This window comes from Salmo trutta, chromosome 26 (genome assembly GCF_901001165.1).
Source record: "Salmo trutta chromosome 26, fSalTru1.1, whole genome shotgun sequence".
In the NCBI taxonomy this organism is placed as follows: Eukaryota; Metazoa; Chordata; class Actinopteri; order Salmoniformes; family Salmonidae; genus Salmo; species Salmo trutta.
The window spans coordinates 18,596,453-18,608,778 of record NC_042982.1 but is presented as its reverse complement, the minus strand read 5'-3'; the positions used below and the strand labels follow the sequence as shown (position 1 = coordinate 18,608,778).

The 12,326-nt window shown below is 49.9% G+C and overlaps 1 protein-coding gene across 1 annotated transcript in view; it reads left to right on the top strand.

Moving 5' to 3' along the window:
• LOC115163320 (protocadherin-16) overlaps positions 1-12,326 on the top strand; it is a 200,011-nt gene that overhangs the window by 157,793 nt on the left and 29,892 nt on the right. Inside the window, exons 6-11 of the mRNA XM_029715105.1 lie at positions 2,730-3,349; positions 3,882-4,025; positions 4,226-4,502; positions 5,510-5,697; positions 5,856-5,952; positions 6,162-6,319. Of these exons, the coding sequence (XP_029570965.1) occupies positions 2,730-3,349; positions 3,882-4,025; positions 4,226-4,502; positions 5,510-5,697; positions 5,856-5,952; positions 6,162-6,319 (1,484 nt within the window). The remainder of the gene's footprint in view (positions 1-2,729; positions 3,350-3,881; positions 4,026-4,225; positions 4,503-5,509; positions 5,698-5,855; positions 5,953-6,161; positions 6,320-12,326) is intronic.

The window sequence follows — 12,326 nt, the reverse complement described above, 5'->3', positions numbered from 1 at the left end:
CAACAAGGACCCCGGAACAACATACCAGCCTCTGCGTCCCAAATTGACCTAGCCTCTGTGTCCCAAATTGACGAGGGGGTACGTGTTCACACTTCCACTTGCCCCAGCCAACCTCGTTCCCCCATAGCTCAGCAACCTTTGCGCACAGGAAGCAACCTTTAAGAGGAAAGAAGAAAACGAGACCAGAAGGGAACAGACAGGAGCGACAGAACAGGACAATACCAAACAATGGCCAGTCACGTAAACATTCAGGAACAGGGTGAACAAGAGAGCGGGTCAGCAACAAGCTCCAACGAGAAGAACATCTCGTAAACATTCAGGAACAGGGTGAACAAGAGAGCGGGTCAGCAACAAGCTCCAACGAGAAGAACATCTCAGGGTCCTTCTCATTAAACATCAACATAACAGAATTTTAGACGTTTATCACTAATTTCAACCTTATAGTGTTCAGCAATCTTCAACAGCTGTTCTTTAGTACATAATTCTAACAGTTCCTCTGATGGAAAGTGAATGAACTCATCTACATTAGATGCCATAGTCAGAAGTAAATCATAAAAAAATGATCTTGCTCCTCCCTTCTGCTGAGCACACCAGACCGGAACACAACAAGAGAACTGCCAATCACACTGGGCACCACAGGAGAGAGATGAGATACATATGGAGCTTCCCCAAAACCTACAGTAACTCAACCCTAGTCTTCGTGCAGATTTGCGGTGGGTAATTACGCACTGTAGCCTGCTGGCAAGGAAATGTACCCCCCAGCACGCTGGCAGATTCCCCCAAGCCACGGATGTGCCCTCGAGACAACTGCTCAGTCCACAGACACCACACAAAAACAACAAACAAAATAACCATGCCCAACGTATTCTAAAGTGAAACACATCGCTAAGCCTAACAGAGGAAAAAGAAAGGCTATAGCTCCAGGTAGTAAGTGTCACTACCCTATCCAAATCTCCCACTGAGGTACACAGCCGATTGTACTCACCTTCTCAGACCGATGTCCCAACAGCAAGTAGAGCAAGAGTCTCCAGCCTGTGCAAGGGACTGGAAACTAACCAATGTACTCTCTCCAACGCAGCACACAACCAACTATCGACCGCAGTGGCAAGTTTACCAAACAAACAAAGGCAACCAACACTGGGCACCAAACATTACAACTCAAACAAGCTGTAACAAAAATTGCAAACAAAGCACCTACAGAGTTTAACATTAACTCCACGTTTTCTTCCAAACACAATACCTTCAAGATCCCGGACGAGCCCAAACACAATACCTTCAAGATCCCGGACGAGCCCAAACACAATACCTTCAAGATCCCGGACGAGCCCAAACACAATACCTTCAAGATCCCGGACGAGCCCAAACACAATACCTTCAAGATCCCGGACGAGCCCAAACACAATACCTTCAAGATCCCGGACGAGCCCAAACACAATACCTTCAAGATCCCGGACGAGCCCAAACACAATACCTTCAAGATCCCGGACGAGCCCAAACACAATACCTTCAAGATCCCGGATGAACTCCCACTTGTCACGAACCGGCTCGAAGTTCGTAACAAAAAGAGAGACAACGTGGAGATATATTTATTAACTAAAGTAAACTAAATACAATTAACAATGATGTGTGTAATCAGTAGTGTAAGGGAGTGGTTGCGTGCATAAATGTGATAATGAGGGGTGTTGAAAGGTGCCAACGCAAATAAACAAAACAGCCACAACCAAAATCTATCAGTGTGTCTGCATGGAGAGAGTCTCCCCAATGAATGGGGAAGAGGTGTATTTATACTGGGACACACCCGAGTCCAGGTGTCCCATTTCGCTGACAACCCTCCCAGCTCCGCCCCCGACATCCTATTAAGGAAAACAAGAGCAAATAGAAAGAATTCGGCAGACAGAGCGGGAGGGTCGTCACATCAGACACATGCACTAACTCACGCACACACCCACACAGAAATACACTCATACACATACATTCATGCTACTATACACACACATCACAAATGCTACTACCAGACTCTTATTATGATTGCTAAATACTGCACAAATTAAACACTTGTCCCCCAATCCCCCCTTCTGCAATACACGTGTAAATATTGAACTTTTAATTGTGCCTTCCTGTATTATACTTTTATTATCTTTTTTTAACCCCTCTTTCTCCCCAATTTCGTGGTATCCAATTGGTAGTTACAGTCTTGTCTCATCACTGCAACTCCCATACGGACTCGGGAGAGGCGAAGGTCGAGAGCTGTGCGTCTGCCGAAACACAACCCAGCCAAGCCGCACTGCTTCTTGACACAATGCCCACTTAACTCAGAAGCCAGCCGCACCAATGTGTCGGAGGAAACACCGTACACCTGGCGACCGTGTCAGCGTGCACTGTGCTCGGCCCGCCACAGGAGTCGCTAGTGCGCGATGGGACAAGGACATCCCTGCCGGCCAAACCCTCCCCTAACCCGAACGACGCTGGACCAATTGTGCACTGCCCCATGGGTCTCCCGGTCGCGACCGGCTGCGACAGAGCCTGGACTTGAACCCAGAATCTCTGGTGGCAAAACTAGCACTGCGATGCAGTGCCTTAGACCACTGCGGCACTCAGGAGGCGTTGTTGCATTGTTGAGAAGGAACCTGCAAGTATGCATTTCGTTGGACAGTGTATACCATGTGTATCCTGTACATACAGGATAATAATAATACATTAAACTTGAAACTTCCCCTGTCTGTTCCCAGGCGTTCCCAGTAAGGACATCTTGTACAGCATCTCCTCTGGAGACCCTGCTGGCTACTTCACCGTGGACCCAGAGAGCGGAGCCCTGCGGACCAGCCTTCCCCTGGACCACGAGGCCCAGCCTTCTCTAACCCTGGAGCTCCAGGCTCGTAGCGGCAGCCCCCCTGCCTTCGGTCAGACCCACGTCCATATCACCATCCAGGACATCAACGACAACACCCCTGTCTTCCTGCCCTCCTCTTCTGAGTCTCTCCTCCTCCCGGAGCACACAGGGATGGGGACCATGGTCTACCGCGTCCAGGCCCAAGACCGGGACTCCGGTATCAATGGCCAGGTGACCTTTGACCTTTCCTCCACCGCGACCTCAAGCGGAGGTCAAAGAACCTTTTCCATGGAGCGCAGCACGGGGGAGATCCGGCTGGTTGGCGAGATGTCGTACGACGTAACGCCACGCTATGACCTGACGGTGACAGCTAAAGATGGTGGTGCTCCCCAGCTGAGCTCTACCATGATGCTTGTGGTGCACGTCCAGGCGGAGAATGACCAAGGTCCCGTGTTCGACACCCTGACCTATCGCGTGGAGCTGAGGGAGAACACGCCGCTCAGCACACGCTTCCTACAGGTATGTTCAGTAGATTGTTCAACTAACTGTCAACAACATTTCAACTAACTATTCCTAACCGTAACCCCAGCAAGCTGTTATGTATCAACAGAGTTGCAGTTGATAGGTTGTTGATAGTTTGAGTATCTGTAGATCGTCTACAGGGGACTATCCAAATAATGTGCAAACCTTTATCGTCACCAAGAGGAAAACTGTCTTGGAAACAATTCTGCTGTATATAAGAAAATGATATTGAGGGCGGGTTACCCAGACTACAGTAATCCTATCCTGGAATAGAAACAATTAGAATTTCCATTGAAATAGTTATGTTGTCCAAAATAGGCTTCATCTGTATCCGGGTAACCGTACCAATATCTGCTACACTTCATGTTTACTGTTCATCTACAGGTTGAAAGGGGAACATTGTCTTGGACATATTTTGCTGTATATAACAATAGACATAATATCTCACATATGAAACTGAACGGTCAGTTCTCTGATGTTTTGGCTGAATATGTATTTTTGATGAAGTACTTAATTCATCCATCTACAGGTGCGAGCTCTGAGCCAGGACACTACGGGTTTAGGCTCCTCCTCTCCACTGGCGTTCCACCTGAGACCTGACGGAGACGCAGCAGGGTTTGGCATCGCAGCAGACAGCGGCTGGCTGTTTGTGAAGAGCGCCCTGGACAGAGAGGTGAGGGACATGTGACTGGAAGATATATTAACCTTTCCAGACCCACACACTGAATGCTCCTTTAAGCCACTTTGATTGACATTGATCATGTAGATCTCATTCATGTTGACATTAGACTTCTTTACAGACCTGAAAACATCTGACTAACTTTCATTTATAATGTAATGTCCCTTTAATGTGCGTCCATGACCTTTGCCCAGGTGAAGGACATGTACATGTTGATGGTTCTGGCCACGGCGGGCCACGGGCAGCTAAAGAAGACGGGCAGTGCCACGGTGAGAGTGTCGGTGACCGATGAGAACGACAACTCTCCCCGTCTGATCCAGGCGAGGGCTTTCCTGGCCGTGAGAGAGAACCTTCCAGTGGGTTCAGGTTTCGGGCGGGTGTTGGCTACAGACCGCGACACGGGCCTCAACGGCAGGCTCAGTTACAGACTCCTACACCCAGACAGACACTTCCAGATCAACTCACACACAGGTAGTTCAAAGACTGCTAATGAATGGAATAAAGAAAGATACACTGAGTGTACAAAACATTAAGAACACCTTCCTAATATTGAGTTACACCCGAAAGTGTTCCACAGGGATGCTGGCCCATGTTGACTCCAATGCTTCCCACTGTTGTATCAAGGTTGGGTGGATGTCCTTTGGGTGGTGGACTATTCTTGATACACACGGGAAACTGTTGAGCATGAAAAACCCAGCAGCGCTGCAGTTCTTGATAAAAACCGGTGTGCCTGGCACCTACTACCATACGCCGTTCAATGGCACTTTGTCTTGCTCATTCACCCTCTGAATGGCACACATACACAATCCATGTTTCAATTGTCTCAAGGCTTAACAATCCTTCTTTAACCTGTCTCATCCCCTTCATCTACACTGATTGAAGTGGATTTAACAAGGGACATCAATAAGGGATCACAGCTTTCACCTGGTCACCTGGTCACCTGATCAGTCAATGTTTTGTACACTCAGTGTTTAACAACTTTATATTTACCATAGGCACTTCAGACACACAACACTACAGTTTACATGGCCATTCATCCTCACTCCTTCACCTACTGCAGACCCCTGGCCTGTCCCTGGCCTGTCCCTGACCTGTCCCTGGCCTGTCCCTGACCTGTCCCTGGCCTGTCCCTGACCTGTCCCTGGCCTGTCCCTGGCCTGTCTGTTCTCTGTGATAGTAAATCAGGTTATCTGCTGGGCCCTAATTGGCCTGCTGTGACTGTGGGACTGTGTGCAGCTGCTCTCCTGGGGCTGATCATTCTAACCTCCACTGCAGCTGTTCAGGTTCCTGCCATGCCTTTGTGTGTGTATGTGTGTGTTTGTGTATGTTTGTGGGTGCGTGTGTGCATGTGTGTGTGTGTGTTTGTGTGTGATCAAAGACTACTGTCTCTCCCTTTAATTTGTCATCATTACTCCTCTCCCTCCGATCTCTCTCTCTCTCCCTCCTCCATCCCTGTGTCCTCTCCCTCTCTCCCTCAGGTGAGATCAGTACCCGTGTAGGTCTGGACAGGGAACAACAGAGTAGTTACCAGGTGTTGTTGGTGGTTCAGGATGGAGGTACTCCCCCGCGCAGCGCTACAGGGACAGCCTTTATCACCGTCCTGGATGAGAACGACAACACTCCCTCCTTCAGACACAGCCAGCCTGGCAGAGGACTGACCATGCAGGTAATACTGAGGCTGCGTCTCAAATGGCACCTTATTCTATATATTATACATTACTTTTGACCAGGGCCCTTAGAGGATGGGATCTTACATGATATGTTAGTGGTCAGCGTTGAGAAGAAAACAAAGTCACCGTTTTATCTTATGCTGTCCTTCTGTAGGTGATGGAGGGTCAGGCGTCAGGTCTACTGCTGGGGAAAGTACAGGCCAATGACCCTGATGAGGGAGAGAACGGCACTGTGTTCTACTCCATGTCAGGTGAGAGAGGGATGGAAGGAAGGAGGGAGAGAGAGGGAGGGATTGTGTGTGAGTTAATGATTGAAGCTATTTTCTGCCATTGAGTGATTATGTGAGGAATGCATTGTTTTCTTCTGGCATTGTTTCCAAAAAGACTCTGTAACAATTTATAGCTGCACTTCTCACTCACTCTTTCACTCTCTTTTTCTCCCTCCCTCCCTCCTCTACAGGTCCCAGAGCAGAGCGTTTCTCTCTGAACCCTACTACAGGTGAACTGCGTTCCTCCTCTCCTCTGAGTCGCTCTGACAGAGCTGAGTACAGCTTCACTGTGACCGCCACTGACCGAGGCCAGCCATCTCACAGCTCTACCTGTACACTACATATACAGGTAAGACCCCTACCTCCTAACCCCTAGCCCCTACCTCCTTCCCTCTCACAGCTCTACCTGTACACTACATATACAGGTAAGACCCCTAGCCCCTACCTCCTTCCCTCTCACAGCGCTACCTGTAAACTACACATACAGATGAGAGCTCTGCCTCCTATGTCATATACCCTATCTCCTATCCCCTACCACCTTCCTTCTCACTGATCTATCTGTATCCTAATAGTGAAGGTCAGAAAACTACTAGATCAACACCTATCTATCAAATATCCCACATTAAACTAAAGTACTGAGAAAAGTACTAAGTCAAACTTGCTCTTGATGTCTGGCTCCTCACAACAAAGTTGTTCCAAATAGACATGTCAGGCTGAGTTCTGACAACCTTCCCTACCTCCTTTTCCGCCCTCCTTTATCCTCCTCTGTGACTTTTCAAAAGGGGAATTTCTCTTAGAGTAAAAGATGGAAAACTAGGTATGAATCAAGTGCTCCCATCTGGCCTATGATGATCACCAGCTGTGATTCCTCATACTGAATGACTTCAACACTTTTAATACAGTAGCCCCACTTCAATACAACACCACCTGGGATATGCACCCACATAAAATACATAATTCAAGTTAATTTAATTAATATTTAATGTACAACTAAATAGTGACCGGCCAGGCTAGCACAATGGAAGGATCTCTGTAGCTGTAAATCCAATGTGCATCCCAAATGACACCCTATTCCCTGTATGGTGCACTTCTTTTGACCAGTGCCCTATGTAGGGAATGGGTGCCATTTGGAACGCAGTCCCAGAATCTTTAAGGTTCCAGGAAAATAGAAGGGTCATGTAATGGCTGCAGTAAAACAGCTTCTCTGGGTTACTTTTTTCTAAAAATGTTTCCTTCCCTCATTTCTCCTGTTCTTCTGATGTAAGAATGTGAGTAATAATTAGTGTGTAATAGGATTAAACAGGGTTGTGTTGTTCTTGTCTGTTGACGCGTTTCTATCACGTCATCATTTCAGACCCTCACACCGTCCAAGACAAGTACAGCAGTAGGGAAAGGATATGATCTCACTAATTCTAACGATTGGTAACGCTCAATTTGCCGCCTAATGTGTAGTTAATTCACAGTTTGTCATATTATGTTTCATAAAGAGCATGGGCTGTTTAGTGACTGCCAACATAGTGGTGCTGTATAGTGTGGTTTATCGAGGTATTGTAGGCTGTAATGAATTAAGCATCAACAAGGATTTGTTGAGAAGAAAAATGGATAAGCGCACAAAACTATTTTATTTTCCTTCCTCTCTCTCTCTTTCTATCTCTCTCTCTCTCTCTCTCTGTCTCGCTCAGATCTGTAAACCCTGTGACTCCATCCCCTGCTTAGAGCTCAACTGAAAAACAGGATTATTAGAACAATGTGTCATATGTGTAACTTCTGGTGCCTGTTTCCATACGAAGGGAGCGATGCGTCAAAGCCGCGGTCTTTCATGTTCTTCTGATTGGTCATCAAGGGAGGTGTAAAAACAGTACTGTAGACGACCGAGCCCTGCCTGCAGCAGCGAGATCTGAAAGATCACAAAAATGTCCTTTTCCGATTATTATTACTTGTATCCTTTATTATTTTTCCTGGCAGTGACATGCCTATCTGTTTAAATGTGATTAGCGCTAGCAGTTTGTAAAAAAAAAACCTCTTAAAACGTTCAGTTTCTTTTATTCCTAATGATGAAATAGAGTTGGTTGAAATCTGTTCCTGGTTCACAGGATCCTGTTTAATATTTGGATTCTTTAGTGTTGTATTGGAAAATGTAGCTCCAACTGCCACTAGGTATGTATAAAGATCATTATTAGGCACATTCAGTACATTCGGAAAGTATTCAGACCCCTTGAATATTTCCACTTTGTTACGTTACAGCCTTATTCTAAAATAGATTCAATATTTTTTTTACCCCATCAATTTACACATAATGACAAAGCGAAACAGGTTTTTAGAAATGTTTGCAAAAATGTAATAAAAAGACCTTATTTATATAAGAATTCAGACCCTTTGCTATGAGACTCGAAATTTAGCTCAGGTGCATCCTGATTCCATTGATCATCCTTGAGATGTTTCTACAACTTGATTGGAGTCCACCTATGGTAAATTCAATTGATTGGACATGATTTGTAAAGGCAAACACCTGTCTATATAAGGTCCCACAGTTGACAGTGCATGTCTGTAACAGCGTTGGTAGTCGGGTTGTTAGGAATGAGGCGCAGGAAGCAACGAGCACAGGGAGTGTTGTTTTTTAATAACACTTTGAAAAAACAAAGTTCCCAAACACAGGGGAATAAATGCAAGGTGCGACAATGCCAAGCCGACACGAACAAGACAGTCGATAACAATAATTAATCCCGCACGACAAGGAGCGGGCCAGCTAAACTAAATAGCCCCTCTAATGGCTAATTGACCACAGGTGTCTAAAAATAAAAAAAGGGAAAAGCAAAAGGGAATCGGTGGCAGCTAATAGGCCGGTGACGACGACCGCCGAGCACCACCCGAGCAGGAGGGGGCGCCACCGTCGGTGGGAATCGTGACAGTACCCCCCTCCTGACGCGCGGCTCCCGCAGCGCGCCGACACCAGCCTCGAGGTCGACCCGGAGGGCGAGGCGCAGGGCGACCCGGACGGAGGTGGTGGAAATCCCTCAACATAGATGGGTCCAGGACGTCCTCTGCCGGCACCCAGCACCTCTCCTCCGGGCCGTACCCCTCCCAGTCCACGAGGTACTGTAGGCCCCTCGCCCGGCGTCTCGAGTCCAGAATGGCCCGTATGCTGTACGCCGGGGACCCCCCGATGTCCAGAGGGGGCGGAGGGACCTCCGGCACCTCATCTTCGTGAAGAGGACCAGCTACAACCGGCCTGAGGAGAGACACATGAAACGAGGGGTTAATACGGTAATAGGAAGGGAGTTGCAACCGATAACACACCTTGTTTATCCTCCTCAGGACTTTGAAGGGCCCCACACACTGCGGCCCCAGCTTCCGGCAGGGCACGCGGAGGGGCAGGTTCCGGGTCGAGAGCCAGACCCTGTCTCCCGGTGCGAACACGGGCGCCTCACTGCGGTGGCGGTCAGCACTCCTCTTCTGCCACGCACTGGCCTCCTTTAGTGAGTCCTGGACGGCTCTCCAGGTCTCCTTGGAGTGCTGGACCCAGTCCTCCACCGCAGGAGCCTCGGTCTGGCTCCAGTGCCATGGTGCCAGGACCGGCTGGTAACCTAACACACACTGAAAGGGTGATATGTTAGTAGAGGAGTGGCGAAGTGAGTTCTGGGCTAATTCAGCCCAGGGAACATACCTCGCCCACTCCCCTGGCCGGTCCTGGCAATACGACCTCAGGAACCTGCCCACCTCCTGGTTCACCCTCTCCGCCTGCCCATTGCTCTTGGGGTGATAACCGGAGGTCAAACTGACCGAGACCCCCAGCCGCTCCATAAACGCTCTCCAGACCCTGGATGTGAACTGGGAACCTCGATCAGAGACAATGTCCTCCGGCACCCCGTAGTGCCGGAAGACGTGGGTAAATAGGGCCTCCGCAGTCTGCAGGGCCGTAGGGAGACCGGGCAATGGGAGGAGACGGCAGGACATAGAGAACCGATCCACAACCACCAGAATCGCCGTGTTCCCCTGAGAGGGGGGAAGATCTGTCAAGAAGTCGATGGACAGGTGCGACCATGGTCGTTGTGGAACGGGGAGGGGCTGTAACTTCCCTCTCGGTAGATGCCTAGGAGCCTTACTCTGGGCACACACCGAACAGGAAGAGACATAGGACCTCACGTCCTTAGCCAAGGTGGGCCACCAGTACTTCCCCCTTAGACTCCGCACTGTCCTCGCCTCACCAGGATGACCCGCAGTAGGTAGCGTGTACGCCCACCGAATCAAACGATCACGAACACCGAGCGGCACATACATGCGCCCCACGGGCACCTGCGCAGGCGCAGGTTCCAACACCAATGCCCGCTCGATGTCCGCGTCCACCTCCCATACCACTGGTGCCACCAGCCTAGACGCTGGAATGATGGGAGTTGGATCGATGGGCCGGTCCTCCGTGTCATAGAGACGGGACAGCGCGTCGGCCTTAGTATTCAGGGAACCCGGTCTATAGGAGATGGTAACCTAAACCGGGCGAAGAACATGGCCCACCTCACCTGACGTGGATTCAGTCTCCTCGCTGCCCGGATGTACTCCAGGTATCGGTGGTCGGTCCAGATGAGAAAGGGGTGTATAGCCCCCTCAAGCCAGTGCCGCCACACCCTCAGAGCTTTGACCACCGCTAGCAACTCCCTGTCCCCCACATCGTAGTTACGCTCAGCCGAACTGAGCTTCTTCGAAAAGAAAGCGCAGGGGCGGAGTTTCGATGGCGTACCCGAGCGCTGTGATAGCACGGCACCCACCCCAGCCTCGGATGCGTCCACCTCCACTACGAACGCTAAAGACGGGTCCGGGTGCGCCAACACGGGTGCGTTGGTGAACAGCGTCTTCAACTTCTTGAAGGCTCCGTCCGCCTCCGTCGACCATCGCAAACGCACCGGCCCCCCCTTCAGCAGTGAGGTAATGGGAGCCGCTACCTGGCCAAAACCCCGGATAAACCTTCGGTAGTAATTGGCAAAGCCTAAGAACCGCTGCACCTCCTTCACCGTGGTTGGAGTCGGCCAATTACGCACGGCCTTAACGCGGTCACACTCCATCACCACCCCCGTGGTGGAAATGCGATAACCCAGAAAGGAGTCGGCTCGTTTGGAAAACTCACACTTCTCAGCCTTAACGTATAGGTCATGCTCCAGCAGTATACCAAGCACCTTGTGCACCAGGGACACATGCGCGGAGCGGGTGGCGGAATATATCAGAATGTCATCGATATAGACAATCACGCCCTGCCCGTGCAGGTCCCTGAGAATTTCGTCAACAAAGGATTGAAAAACGGCTGGAGCATTTTTCAACCCATACGGCATGACGAGGTACTCATAATGGCCTGATGTGGTACTAAAGGCGGTTTTCCACTCGTCTCCCTTCTTGATACGCACCAGATTATACGCGCTCCTGAGATCCAGTTTTGTGAAGAACTGTGCTCCGTGAAATGATTCCACCGCCGTAGCGATGAGAGGTAGTGGGTAACTAAACCCCACCGTGATAGCGTTTAGACCTCGGTAATCAATGCACGGACGCAGACCTCCCTCCTTTTTCTTCACAAAAAAGAAACTCGAGGAAGCGGGTGAGATGGAGGGCCGAATGTACCCCTGTCCTAGGGATTCCGTGACATGTGTCTCCATAGCCGCCGTCTCCTCCTGTGACAAGGGGTACACGTGACTCCTGGGAAGCGCAGCGTTAACCTGGAGATCTATCGCACAATCCCCCTGTCGATGAGGTGGTAATTTAGTCGCCCTCTTTTTACAAAAAGCGATCGCCAAATCGGCGTATTCAGGGGGAATGCGCACGGTGGACACCTGGTCTGGACTTTCCACCGACGTGGCACCTATGGAAACTCCTAGACACCTCCCTGAACACTCCTCTGACCACCCCTGGAGAATCCCCTGTTTCCACGAAATACGGGGATTGTGACCAGCCAGCCAGTGGACCCCCAGCACCACCGGAAACGCAGGCGAATCAATAAGGAAAAAACGAATGCGTTCCATATGATTCCCCTGCGTTACCATGTCCAGTGGCACCGTAGACTCCCTGACTAGCCCTGACCCTAATGGTCGGCTATCTAGGGAGTGCACGGGGAAAGGGGAATCTATCGGCACCCGCGGAATGCCCAGCTTAATGGCAAGTCCACGGTCCATAAAATTCCCAGCTGCGCCTGAATCGACTAGCGCCCTATGCTGGGAAGAGGGAAAAAAAATTGTAAACAAAACAGGTAAAAACACGTGGCCAACAGGGGGTTCTGGGTGAATCTGGTGCTGACTCACCTGAGGTGACCGAGAAGTGTTCTGCCTGCCATCTCGACTCCCAGACTGGCTCCTCCAGCACCGGTCGGCCGTGTGTCCTCT